At 44.6% G+C, this 14267-nt stretch overlaps 2 protein-coding genes across 53 annotated transcripts in view; both read right to left on the bottom strand.

Annotated features, from left to right (window-relative positions):
* MADD (MAP kinase activating death domain) overlaps nt 1–3243 on the bottom strand; it is an 81382-nt gene extending 78139 nt beyond the window's left edge. For 49 of the 50 annotated variants that reach the window (XM_083603761.1, XM_083603807.1, XM_083603772.1 and 46 more), the window contains exon 1: nt 3121–3243. The gene's annotated coding sequence lies outside the window, so the exon portion shown is untranslated. Of the gene's footprint in view, nt 1–2861; nt 3097–3120 lie in introns of those variants that run through there. The other variant, XM_083603799.1, reaches the window with a different exon arrangement.
* A 389-nt stretch (nt 3244–3632) lies between these two features.
* The window catches only part of NR1H3 (nuclear receptor subfamily 1 group H member 3), a 32303-nt gene continuing 21668 nt past the window's right edge, over nt 3633–14267 (bottom strand). For all 3 annotated transcript variants that reach the window (XM_083605507.1, XM_083605506.1, XM_083605508.1), the window contains exons 4-10: nt 13952–14218; nt 12977–13185; nt 11902–12081; nt 10959–11058; nt 10024–10137; nt 8021–8115; nt 3633–6220 (exon numbers count right to left, since the gene is read on the bottom strand). In XM_083605507.1, coding sequence (XP_083461633.1) covers nt 6074–6220; nt 8021–8115; nt 10024–10137; nt 10959–11058; nt 11902–12081; nt 12977–13185; nt 13952–14218 — 1112 coding nt within the window. In that variant the 3' untranslated portion in view covers nt 3633–6073. The remainder of the gene's footprint in view (nt 6221–8020; nt 8116–10023; nt 10138–10958; nt 11059–11901; nt 12082–12976; nt 13186–13951; nt 14219–14267) is intronic.

Genomic DNA, 14267 nt, shown 5'->3' with positions numbered 1-14267 from the left:
TTTTATAATGAATTTTAAGTGGCATAATGTTGGCTCTATCAAAATAAATTATTCATTTTGAATTATCATAATATGTATTACACTGCTTATTGTAATGAGGTATTGATAGGTAGTTTTATGGTTGCATTGCAAGCCACATTTTTGGGATGCATTTATGTGGGAAACTGGCATACAAACTGAACTAATAAGAATGTTAGTGTAAGTGCTGGGCTCCAGTGCTAGCCATTAATTCTTGCAGGCAGAATTCAGGTTTTTATTTTGTCCTTCTATACCTTAAATTACTCTCAGTCCAGTGCTCTAGCAAGGGCATCTATAGGAATTTTCTCAGCAACTGTCCAACAGCCATAGAACTTCTCTTCGAGACTCACAAAAGCCTAAGGATCCTAGATTATTTTCACTAAAAGGTGTACTTGAGGTTTTCAAGTATTATTTCTTTCACAGGAGACAAAGAACAACCATTTAAGCTTCTTGTATGAAAGTCAAATACAAATCACTTTAGGCAGTAATCCATGTTGGTTTTTAATGTTTGTTTGTAATTGGTTTAAAAGGATAAAATGAGAATTCCCCAGATGCCTAGATGCAAGATTGGGGTAAATACTCTCTTGGTGAAAGAGCTCCAGCAGATATTGAAAATGACAAAACATGCAGCAAAGCAAAGCAGTAAGCTCCACTGAATTCAATAAAGCTTGCTTCCCAGTAGACATGTTGAGGATTGTGCTGTTAGAATGTTTTTGACACATGACCGAAGTCTCAGAATATTTTTACATACTACAGGGCCTCTTGGTGAACTATTTTACATACACAATAAACACAATACAAATTTTAAAAACTGAACATTTTAACCAGTGTTGTATTTTGCATTTGTGTTACAATTACAAAAACTACCAAGGCTCACATGTGAAAATGTCCTTAAGCCAGTAGGGGGTAGAGTTTTGTCTGCTCTGGCCTGTCTTTCACAAATGCTGTCATTCACTTTATGTCGAGTAGACAGATGGGACAGAAATCTAAAAAAATATGCTTTAAAGATCTCAGCAACATCAGCAAGCAAATCCTTGGCAGAATTTCCTATCAACATTCCCATCATGTTTAATATACAGCCTAAATGTATTTGTTTTCAAGAACACACAAACATTTTATCATACAAAAGGAGACACTTGATGGGGGTGCATTATTCTGGTCAGAATTACTGAGAGGCTATAAGTGAATGGCTCCATCAGATATGGATAACTAAAGACAATAACTATTCACTGTACATCAGAAACACATAAATAACATGCTGTGTAAGGGGGGAAATGCCAACTAGATGGTCCTGATGAGTTCCTTGCTTCTGCAAAGAAACCATGAAGAATGGACAGTTTCTGCCACCTCCAAGGAATCACACCTAGTGATGATCAGATCCTAACAGATAAATGGCATTCTTAAATTAATTTTGATCCTATTTTATATTGTTTTGATTGATCTACAGTATGTTACTTTTATTGTGTATTTCTTTTGTAATATGTGTTAATGTTGTTCACCACTTTGGGGTGCTTTGGGCCCAAAAGCATTGCAGAAACGATCACCAGGAAAATGAAATCTATCTGAGGAGCTCATGTGTACAGAATAGATGCTACTCTATTAGTTGAACTTACAATGTGTCACCACACAACCCTTCATTTTTTAAAGCACACATTCTCCTCTTTCAGATTGTTTCAACACTGGGAGGCCAGCTGCTTCAAAAACCACAGTCCCTTAATAGATGCTGTAATTTTCCAGCTGGCCAAACTCGACCCCCAAAAATGCAAGTCAGAAGCAAGCAAGATCGATCTCCCAACACCTTATTTTGCAAGGCACAGACAGCAAAGACAGACTCTTCATTTCCGTGTGGAATGTAAGCCGACCCCCGCGGCCTTGAGGACGACATACGACCCCTCCGCGGGTGTTGTTGGGCCGAAGAATATCTCTGCTGAGTTGGTCACAGCAACGAGAGCCGCAAACTGCATTTTATCTCTTCCCTCTATCTCTCTCTCGTGACCTTGGACAAGCATCCACCCGGAGCGAGTCCAGAAGAGCAGCTGCAACCGTATCGCATCCCCCAAGGACAGGAGAGATGGATCCACAGAGCAAGGACGGGGCATCTTCGCGTTGCAAGCTCAGCCCAGAGGAGGGATGAGAGGGGGGGCGTAAGCCACACAAATCACACCAACATCAGGCAGTCGCCCTCCTAAACCCATCTATACGCACATAACACACACATACTGTGTTTTTGTGTGTGTACACACAAACACACACAGAGTACACACATACAGTGGTACCTCAGGTTAAGTACTTAATTCGTTCTGGAGGTCCGTTCTTAACCTGAAACTGTTCTTAACCTGAAGCACCACTTTAGCTAATCGGGCCTCCCGCTGCTGCCGCGCCGCCGGAGCACGATTTCTGTTCTCATCCTGAAGCAAAGTTCTTAACCCGAGATAATATTTCTGGGTTCGCGGAGTCTGTAACCAGAAGCGTCTGTAACCTGAAGCGTCTGTAACCCGAGGTGCCACTGTACACTGCTCCAGTACCTGCCCTCCTAAACCCATTTATACGCACATAAACACACACAGGCACAGCACCTGCTGCATCCCGCTAATGCCCTAAGCTTTATCCCTTTATCCCTCCCTGCCCCCCCCCGGCAGCTCCCTTCCCCCTCCCCATGCGGCTGCGCCTCATCCAGCGCCTGCCAATATTTCTCCTCACACACACACCTCCTCTGCGTCAGCCGTCGGCACCCCCCGCCTTTCCGTTCCGAGCCCCCCCCCCCCACTCGTGCCTGCTGCCCTCCAACACCCGCGCACTCCTCCGTCCTCCCCTCCCGGCCCACGCGAGCTCCGCGCGCCCACCTGCTCTCCACCGAGCAGCCCCTCAGCCCAGGCGCCACTGGCTGCGTATCCCGCCGCCGCCGCCGCCTCAGCCGGCAGGTCCGGTTCTCTCTTCTTCTTCGCCGCCGCCGCCGCCACCCCGACGCAAGCGAGCGCGCCTCCTCTGCCTTCCCCACAAACCCTCGCCGCCTCTCAGCCCCGCATATGTCACAGACAGGAGGCCGGGCGGCGCCCCATTATCCGCTTCCCAGCCGTTAGCGCGAGGCCTGCTCGCCTTTACCTGTCAGACGAGGCCGCCGCCTCCTCGTCGCGCACCGCGCAGCTCAGCTCAGCCCCAGCCTTAAAGCCGCCTGGCTCCAGTTCCGCATCAACAGCCCGGGGAGGAGCGAACCAACAAGCCGGAGGAGGGCGGGGAGCGGGAGGTGGGAGAGCCAAACCATTCAGCCGCTCGCAGGGGGAGGGCGGGGCGGAACGCAACCAGGGAAAGCGGCGCGAGAACCGAAAGCGGCGGGAAGAGGCGCTGCGGAGTCGCTCGCTGCTGAGGGCCGTGAGAGCGCAGGGGCCCCCGGCCGGGCCCTGCAGGAGGTGGTCGAAAAGCGGGCCGGAGCCGCGTTAAGCGACAAACTCCCCCCCCCCACGCCACTGTGTGGGACAAGGGCTGTTAAAAGAGGCGTTATAATGAGGAGCAGGGCAACCAAAGAACCATTTCAAACCAAAGGAGATGCCACATGTTCTCCTCCCCCCAAAAGCAAAAACCCGCTACCCAAAGATGCGCACATTTAACAACGGTCGTTTACTAACAGTGAACATTATGTATTAGATTTTAATTTTTTGCATAAACATTAGCATTTTGCAAACAGTCAAAAATACAGAATTAAACATAAAGGATATTGCAACAGCAAAGTTATATATAAAAAAACAGAGTTTACAAATTGTTACAAGTGCCTTATAGAGTGAGTGAAGGCCAGTGGTAAGAGACCAACCTCAAGTGCAAAACAGACACAAGGCCGACACCATAGGTATGGCACTTGCTACAGTCAACAATCACATTGGTTCATGGGCCCAGGCTCTTAGGATGGTTGCAGGGCAAGCAATTTAAATCCCAACAAAGGAAGCACATACTACTGCAGTGCCAGGGAATCGCAGATTTAATTCCCGGCATCAATTTGTTTCTTCTAGCAAACAGAAGGATGGGTGTTTTTCTTCAAGTAAGTTAATCCTCTATGCAAACTTAGGTATGCTTAAGCACATTGATTGGGTGTGCCTAACTCTGCATAGGACCAGGCTGAAAATATTCAACTATTTATAATGGGTATCAACCTTAAAGAAAAGTCCTTAGATAAAAACTTGACATGTTCAAAGACGAGAAGGAAGGATTATAAACATACACCTCAAAATAGATTCAGGCCTCTTTCTTTTCTCAGCATAAACTTGGATCACACATGCAAACTTATTTTATTTCCTGAATATATCTTATGGCAGCAGAGGAAAAGATTGTTTTGTAAGACAAATTTGGAGTGAAGAACCAGGTTGGAGGGGAGAAAGTTCTTAACTCTTTGAATACCTGCCCTTTTTTGCTGCAACCACATGGGGTCCAAAGACATACGTAATTTACCCTTATAAACATTATGTCTGGAACTCTATAGAGGAAATGGCTGGTAGGGAGGGGAGTTGCAGCTGAAAATCAGTGGGAAGGATAAGGGTTAAGCACCACCAATTCTGTTCCAAATTGCCTGTTTCAAAGTGTCTATTCTCTTACAAAAATAGACATCTGTACCCACATTACACAGATACCCAAGTAATGTTTGATACTATTACAACATACATACACACCCACTGTAAGATCATACAGATAGCTCAAAATACAAGGACAGGGAACATTCTTGATCCCTGGAGTCCAGGCATAGAGACAGCTTCCCATGCAGATCTTTCCTGTCCACATGACTGAAGGAGTAGTACAAGACATGACAGAACATACAGCTGGCATCCCGAGCTAACCACACAAATCTCTTAGATTTGTGTCCTTGGAATGTTCCTCTGATCCACCTGGCACAATATGCATTCCACGCAAGCCAAAAAATAATGAACTAGACATGTTCATATAGACACAACCTTCTACGAAATCATTTGTCATGTTTTCATGTTTATGAAACCCAAAAGGAATACAGGTGGAACAAATGGTATCTACACAGAAACAGTATGGCAAGGAACAGCACTGATCTCCACTATGCCAAGACCATGTCTGACTGTGGGCAAGAGGGTTGATAGTTATAAAGCAAGCATGCTGCTCAGTGCAGATTCTACAGGTAAGATGTGTCCCATGTTGAAGCTGTGCTAATCTGCAAGTTCACAAACTTTATAAGGGCCACTTCACAGATTGCTCATTGAGACTGCAGTCCTATGTGTAATCAACTGAATGCAAGCCACACTGAACTAAGCAGGACTTAGGGTACTTTTTAGTATCTGTATACAGGATGGGGTTGCACAAATGCATGTTGTGTGTACATGTGATGTACACCTTCACATTAGAAGCAGCTGCATAGCAGGGATTGGTTACTGGGCATGGCTCCCTGTGCATTTTTGATATACACATGAATGGCCCTAAAATACCAGTGGTGGTATTGGGGGGGGCACATAGGAGTTGGGAAAAGAAATATCACTGAGTTTTCTATGATACAGCTACCCTTCCAACCTTCGGAGCCCCTTTGAAAAAGTCAACAAAATTGCATTATGGTTACAGGTTTCTGAGGGGGGGAAATTCGTCAAGAACCAAAAACTACTCGAGATTGCCAGAAACATCTATGAATGAGAAAATGTATTTAGAATATTCGGTCCAGACAACTCCCAGTAAACTAAACAAACTGGATACATAATGGGGGCGTGCCTCTGAAACCCTGAGGGGTGTGGGTGGGTGTATGACAGGTCCTTGAAATTAAACACAGGATAAGTGCCTGAAGAAGGAGAGCCACTGGAGAAATTATTAGAGTGGGTTCGTCATCTCTACTACGTTGAGGTGTTTCAGTTGTTCCATTTCTAGAAGGCATTAAAATCAAAGACTCAAGCATTAACTGGTCCATCTCAATTGCCTTCTGCATTGTTTCAGAACAAAGAAACCACAAGACCATAGCCCTCTGCACTGAGCTCCAGTGTTTTGGAGAGGGGAGGACAGCTTCTTGTTAGCAACAGTCAAGGATGGGGTTGCTTCAGCTAGCTGGTGCACAGGGACAGTGCTGTCATTCATTGACATCCCAGATCTCTGAAAGAAGGGGTGGCAGCTTCTTGTCCTGTAGCCGAAGAGCAAACACCTGTTCAGAATGGACGCTACTTAGAGTCCGAAGACTGACCAGTTTCATTAACATCCGTGGGAACATTAGATGATCCTGCAAGGTCATATGCAAAAGGACAATGGTATCAGTCAGAGCCAAAATTCTACTTCAGTCTCAGCTTCTCATCAGCAAAGCAGGACTACTAATGACTTGCTCCCATGGTAATAATACTTCAAGGCATTTTAGATATCAGCGTAATTAATAATGTTAAATCTAAGCCTATGCCAATCAGTTCAATTGTAAAATGACTCGGCAACCTCATAGATTGCAATGCACTATGCCAAAGAACCCCAAGCTCCTTGCTCAAAACAAATTATGCAAATCATGGACATTTGCATGAACTGCTTTGCACTCTTTGCATAATGAATTTAAATCTTAGTATTTGGGTTTGGTTTTTTTTGGGGGGGAGGGGGAAATGGTACCATCAAGAACTGGGGAGTTAAATGACAAAGCAAAAATCAAAGGACTACAGGGCAGAAAGCTGAGGAGCAATTATACTGTGTTCTAGGAGGCTTGGACAAGAAACAGTATTATGTTCTGTGCGCTAAAAATCCTGTTCAAGACTTGTGTTAGCTTCCAGACCTTCAAGCAGCACATTTCAATCAATTCTCTCTCCCCATCCCCCAGCAACTACAGTTCAGAATCAGAATTGTATTATCTCCCAAAACAAGAATGTCTAACTTGTGGACCTTCCAGATGTTGCTGGATGCCCATGAGCCCATGTCAGCATGGTCAATAGCCAGGAATGATGGGAATTTTAGTCCAGCAACATCTGGAAGGCCACTCCACCCCTGGCCTAAAAGACAGCTGGACAGCTCCACATAGGGAAGGTTCCCCAAGATCTTGAGGAGCTGTTGACAGTGCTAGCAAACGTAACTGACTATAGGTAGTTCCATATAAACAGGAGGCAGATAGAGGTTGTACAAGGCTGCATAATGTATATAGGATTGCCCATCTCTACGGGAGTCTAAGCTGTCACAGAATGTGCGGTAGGTGCATCTCCTAAACTACAGTTCCTTTAGGCCACCTTCATTTTCTGCACATGTAAAGATTAACTTGTTATAGAAAGCAGAAGCATATGTGGCTGAAAAGGCAGAGGGCCTTCTCGGCAGTGGCACCCGCCCTGTGGAGCGCCCTCCCATCAGATGTCAAGGAAATAAATAACTATCTGACTTTTAGAAGACATCTGAAGGCAGCCCTGTTTAGGGAAGTTTTCAATGTTTGATGTTTTATTGTGTTTTTAGTGTTCTGTTGAGAGTCGCCCAGAGTGGCTGGGGAAACCCAACCAGATGGGCGGGGTATAAATATTATTGATGATGATGATTACTGTGACAATGGAGCTGAAAGCATCTTCACTAAATATTTGCTTTCTCTCCTCAAGCTCTTAAAGAAAGGAGCACTCTTTGAGTAAGCCCCTATTAGATCTGTAATGTTTGCCCCTTCTCTGTTTTTTTTAAATAAATATTAGATAGCAGGAAAGGAACCAAAGTTCAATAGCAGCACTACATACAGAAAGTCACAGGTGTGATGCTTGGCATCTCCAGATAAAAGGATTTCAGCTAACAGGGCTGGGAAAGATGTTTGCCTGTGAGCTTGCAGAGCAGCTGCCAGTCCGAGTATGCAGTATTATTATTATTATTATTATTATTATTATTATTATTATTACTGAATTAGACAAACCAATGGTCTGATTCAGGATAAGATAGATTCCTATGCAAACAAAATCATTTGGACATGCAGTCCAAAAGACCAATCAATACAACTTAAAAAAACCCGATAACTTTAATCTCAATAGTATTCTGCACACATATTTTTGGCAATACAAAATGACTCAGAGCTCAGCCAGACACTTACGTTTGGTCTGTGGATGCAAATGTAAGAATGAAGGGCTTCTACGTAGGTATGCTGCAACCTTTCCACCAGGGTCTGGTCTTGAACGTTTGGCCGGTCTGCCAATAAGCAGGACAAAAGGTTCATAGGTAGCTGAATGGAGACTAGTCAGACTGAGGCTAAAATCCAAATACTCAAATCCACCAAGCCCCTTCCCAAAGTCTGGCTCCACAACTGTCCATGCGCCCTACAGCTTAGACATGCACAGGTTCCTGTCACATGAACCATTCTCTCACACCTGCTGGGTTTTATTCATGTTCATTATGAACAAGTATTTACCGTATTTTTCGCCCTATAGGACACACTTTTTCCCCTCCAAAAATGAAGGGGAAATGTGTGTGCGTCCTATGGGGCGAATGCAGGCTTTCGCTGAAGCCTGGAGAGCGAGAGGGGTCAGTGTGCACTGACCAGGCTTCAGGAAGCTCTGCGCAACCCTTGGGAGACCGGCGCGACTTCGCGCCGGTCTCCCGAGGGCTGCGCAGAGCTGCCTGCATTCCGAAGCCCGGGGCGTGCTGAAGAGTGCGCCTGGGCTTCGCGGAGCTCTCCTCAAGCCTGGGGAGACCGGCGCGACTTCCCGCCGGGCTCCCTAGGCTTGCGGATAGCAGGCTGTTCTCGGGGCTGGGGTCGGGGGAAGCTCGGGCTTCCCCCGCTCCAGCCCCGTGCCTGGGGGGGGGGGGGGAAATAATTTTTTTTCTTTATTTCCCCCCCAAAAAAAAAACTAGGAGCGTCCTATGGGGCGAAAAATACGGTAACTCCCACCAGCGTCAATGAAAGAAGCAAATGTTGTGAGCTAGGCTGCCTCTACCTTACAAGGTTATTGTTGTTGTAGCAGCAAGTTTTATTTCATCATAACAAAACTAAAATATCAATAGAAAATAAAACCCAAGAGCTGAAAAGATTGAGATAATATATATGAAGGACTTTGAACATTCTGAAGTTCAGTGAAACATGGAGAGGGGGGCTCTGACCCTCCAGATGTTTTTGGATCATAAATCTCATCAGTTTTAACTATTGGCCATGGGGCTATGGGGTTGAAGGGAAATGTAGTTTGGCACCATCTGCAGGGCCAAAGGTTGCCTAACCCTGCTTTAAATTATGTTTAACAATGAGGAGAACTGCTGAGCTTTGGCTAGTTTTTTGTTTTGTTTTGTTTTTAATTACTTGCAGCAATACTTTTCTCTGTATCAAAGCATCCAGAAAACAAAACAGGAGAAGCAATTTCACTGTGACGTCCTCACCCACCTCATATATTTCCATACACTTTCACACAACTGGGGCTTAGGTGTTTGGGTCTTGGGGGTGGGCACAGAATCAATGGGCCAAATTCTATAACTCCAAAAAGTGAACCAAAGCTAAGCCACTTCACACATCCATGTCAAGACGACTTACTTCCCTGCCTCCACCACGATATACAAGAAGAATCACCAGCATAGTTCCCTCCAAATGCTGTTGGACTACAATTCCCATCAGCCCCAGCCAGTGATCAGCAGCTATGGGAGTTATAATTCAACAACATCTGGAGGCTACTGCACTGGATACTGAAGAAATAGGAATACTCCCAAGCCATAAAGTGATTACTATGTCTTCCACATTCCCTATTTTTCATCAGAGGCTCTATGAGCATCTTTTACTTCTCAACCTTCTCAGTCCCCATGAGAACAATTATATTAAGTGGGTTGTTTTTCTATCATATTGTTATAGTGGACTCTTTCGTGAGTCTTCTGCTCTCGGAGACTCAGGAGGTTGACAAGTTATATATGTCAAGAATTCCATCTGGTTCTCACTATGTTTCAAAGACCGATGATCCAGAACATTAATTCACAGCACAAATTATCCTTCAGCATCATCATTAGAATCTTATTCTATGCTTTATCTATGCGTGTTTCTTCGTAAGAAAATGGTATTAAGCTCCCGCATACAAACTCTTGTTTTTTTGATTCAGCAGCATGAGCTCCCAGGCTTATTACCTGCAGAAAAAATGCTGATAGCAATTAAAAGTGCATATTCAGCATCATTGAGTTGCAGTTCATTCATTCCCTTTGAAAATCCAAAGATGGGGTTGATGAACTCAAACTGAAGGCCTGGGGGGAAAAGACAGCAAGCAGGAAGTTAAAAGTCAACATTGCTTTAATGTAATGCAAAACATTTTTTTAAAAAAATTGAAGGCATTTTGAATCTTAATGGTGCTCTATTATTTCCCACGTTTTTGTTCAGTAGTTGCTACCTTATATTCATGGCACTGTGACACTAGTTCCAATTAGAATAACTGTAAAAGCCAGCCAGTCCTGCTTAATTTTAATGAGTTTTAGTAGAGTCATGGAATCGTAGAGTTGGAAGGGACCCAAGAGTCATGTAGTCTGACCCCCAAGTGGTTCTCCATCCCATTTGAAACCATACCAGACCCTGCTTCGCTTTCAAATGTGCTGACAGTTTTATTGCTGTACCACTAGGAGTCCTAACTTTTGTATTTTAATGTTTGTATGTTTTAAAGTACAGTTGTAATTTTTTATTGATTTTCTTGTTTTATCTTCTTGTAAATTGCTTTGAGGTTTTTAACAATCAAGTGGTACGTAAATGTTATTAAATAAATAAATAAATAAATAAAATAGCGAAACAGAGCCCTTTAAGCCTAAAAAAAAAATACATATTTTCAAGTACAAGAGAAATCAAACCCCACTGGAATCACTTGGGAATTCCAAAAGCAGGATAGAATGAACCATGGTGGAAATTTCCATATTAAAAGGTGCAGCTGAGAGTAAAAATGCCAAGTTAGAGAACTTAGAGCATAACTTCTTTTGGAGCAGAGTCTGGACTTTGTTTTTTTTTCAGCATTTAAAAAAAAGCTGCCCACAGTGAAGAAGAAAAAAGATCTCCTTGATACGCTAAACTGTGTTTAGCTCACCAGCTTTGGCAAAGTCATCCCGATTATAACTCAAGTCCTTCAAAAAAGTGATGCATTCTGTTTCTGGATTGTAGCGCCGAGATGTCTCCAACAGCATCACCTTAAATGTAGAAAACAGAAGTCATTAAACGCCTGGCAATAAACTAGCAGGACACATCCCTGCACCAATAGCCCTCAGTAAGATAGTACACAGTGGCATGGATCCTATTGAGTGCTCACAGAAGGGAATTTTCAGACCTGCTCCTTTTCTTACTATGTCAAGATTTGTGGCCTGCAAGGGAAAAGGCAGGCAAAAGTCAGGTCCGGTTAAGTAGATCAAATTACAACAAGGCAGGTCAGGTTACAGTAAAGTGGGTCCAGTTAAGTAGGTCAGGTCAAAGTCAGTCAGCTCAAGACAAATCAATTTACTACTAATTTGGTCATGGTAGGTTTCAGTAAACAGCAACCAGGACCATGGACAGCTCCAAATGAGCTGATGTAGAAGAGTATTGCCTCAGCAAAGAACCAGGTGTCACATGAAGACTTTAAAATGCTCCTGAGCATCTTAAAAATCTTTATTATCTAAATTACAATTTGGTGAGCAATTCCTACATTTGATTAATCAAATTTACTCACTGTTTAATGCCATTGTTACAGGTATGACACCAAACCCATCCACCTCAATAGTGGTCCCCTGTAGCTGCCTCTTCTTGCAGTGGCAATCGAGGTGCCTGCCATTCAGTTGGGGGCAGATACCAGTAGCGTAGCTAGGCATGGGTGGGGTGGGGGCCGTAGGGCACAACAAGGGTTTGTTGGGCGGTACGGGAGTCTGTTGGGCGGCACGTTGGCTGGGCACATTCTGCCCTGTCCTGACAAGCTTTCACCAGCCAGGTGTCACCGTTGTTTATGACTGCAGTGACAGCTGCCATTCCTTCTGATGAGAGCGGTAGGGTGTAGGACTTACCTCTATTGTAGATGTCTTCAGAAGAGCAATCTGATCTTCCCTGGTGAGCTCCAGGAAACCTGGCAACTGCTTTGCAAAGTCCACAATCTCCTGTACAGAAATGATTGCCAGCTCCGTAAAATGAGCAAAACGCTGCTGTCGTGCTTCGCGGTGAAGAGGATCCGAAATCTGAGGCCACGGCTGGAGTTTTCGTGGGAAAGCCATGCGGAGAAAAGGAAGAAAGAGTCTGATAAAGGTTGGAAGGGAAAAGCAAAAAGTCTCCTGAAATGAGTGAGAAATATCCCACTTCTTCTACATCACCTCATATCTCTTATATAGACCCAATCTAAACAGCCCCACTATTCTTTCCTGTTCAGCAGTCTATGGCTAGTTATTCCAGAACCCCAAAAGCCACATGATCCATGGTCAGCACCTTAAGTCCACAATTCCATTGGGCATCAGCATTCTGACCCCATCTGCTCTAAGGTGAAAACAAGCTCCTCCCAGGGTCTCCAAGCTTGGGCCTTAATGCCTGGGATATGCAGGACCCTTTGGGATCCATGAGAATCATAGAATCGTAGAGTTGGAAGAGATCCAAGGGTCCCTTGGAAGGGATCCAAGGGTCTAGTCCAACCCTCTGCAATTCAGGAATCAATGAGAAGTACAGTCATACTTGGGAAGTCGAACAGAATCCGTTCTGGTAGTCTGTTCGACTTCCGAAACGGTCGACTTCCAAAGATCGGCTTCTGATTGGCTGCAGGAAGCTCCTGTAGCCAATCGGAAGCCATGGAAGCCCCATCGGACGTTGGGCTTCCAAAAGAACATTCGAAAACCATAACACTCACTTCTGGTTTTCGATCGTTTAGGAGCCAGAACGTTCGACTCCCAAGGTGTTTGGGAGCCGAGGTACGACTGTATCAGAAAATGACGCCATCCCTGTTGAGTATGGGGTATCCCCCCACCCCACCCCACCCCACCCCTACATAAAATTTGATGAACGTGCCAACTTAAGTTATTCAAAAGGGAGCTTTACTGAAGGTAGGCGAGGTGTGTTTTCTCCCTCTAGTTCAGAGCCCCACCTAAACTGTGCTTTTACCGTCACTTTGAGCCTGTCTGTGAAGGAGCGCCGATTACACTGCTGCTGAGCTGCCACAAGCTTTTCTATCATGTCAAGCTGCTCCGGTGTCATTTTAGGAGGGGTGTTTGGCGGGGATAATGAGCTCTGGCGCACAACTACCATCCGAGACTGATCGTCTTCCTGCTTCTTCAACTTCTTCAGTTGGATTTGTTCTTCAGAGAGAACACCTAAAAGTGCAGCACAGAAAGGGAGCAGTGAAGGGACAGCTGGTTATACGAAGTACACAATCACTAAATTAGTGAAAGCTTTGCTGCAGGATGGAAGCAGTGTCTCAACATTTATTGTTTCCTAGGTGGCAACTCCACATTTGGGGTTGGCATCCACCTCATCAGCTTGCCCTATACTGACAAACTCGCCTTTTATTCATATGGCTCCTATACAAGCAGCCTATTCACATTTCATGCACCAACAAAAGATTACGCAGGGCAAAATCAGGTCTCCTAAGACTTTCTGCTCTCTCCTCCCCACCCATTTAAATACAACTTTCTAGATCTCATGGCTGTGAAAGATTCTCTCCCCCCCCCATTGTGTATGTACAGCTGCCTAAAGGCATTTAAAGGCTACACTTAATGTGCCCTTCATATATCTATCCCTCTTCATATTTCCTTGCAATTACCTGCTCATCCCCTCACCCTGCTTGAGATTGCCCATCTTTTAACTTGCCCAATGGATCTAACTTAGTTCTGTTTGTTTTAATTGGTCTCTGAACAAAACGTGGTTGAATACCACCCTCTGAACTCAGTGAAAATTGGAATATTAGATTTTCAACTTAAGCAAATATTATTATACAATTTCACACTTTTTCTGAGCATACACCAGATTCTATTAACATAGTCACTGAATTTTTTTATGCATAAAGGGAATATTGCAATAAGGAGCACCTTATTGCTCCTACATATTCTCTGGCCTCACATCCCTGCTCTTGTCACCTACATTGCTCTCGCATGCCTGCCTCATGGCATTTGCGCAACCGGCACTCCTGACACTTTCGCCGCATGTACATGTCCATCTCACACCTGCCGCCATTCTTGCAAACATACTGGGCACCCTTGATGACGCTGCGTCGGAAAAAGCCCTTGCAGCCTTCACAGCTGAGGACATTGTAGTGGAAGCCTGAGGCCTTGTCACCACACACTCTGCACACCTCGTTGCCAAGCATCTTGGGGGCTGGCCCCTTCTTCCGTTTCAGAGGGGGCGTTTCTGTAAACACAGATAAGGATGAAAGGGGTGGGGAAAGAGAGGCTGTAAG

The sequence above is a fragment of the Podarcis filfolensis genome, assembly GCF_964270895.1.
Source record: "Podarcis filfolensis genome assembly, chromosome: 1".
NCBI lineage: Eukaryota > Metazoa > Chordata > Lepidosauria > Squamata > Lacertidae > Podarcis > Podarcis filfolensis.
Note: the sequence above shows the minus strand (reverse complement) of the source record. Positions and strands in the feature narration are given on the sequence as shown.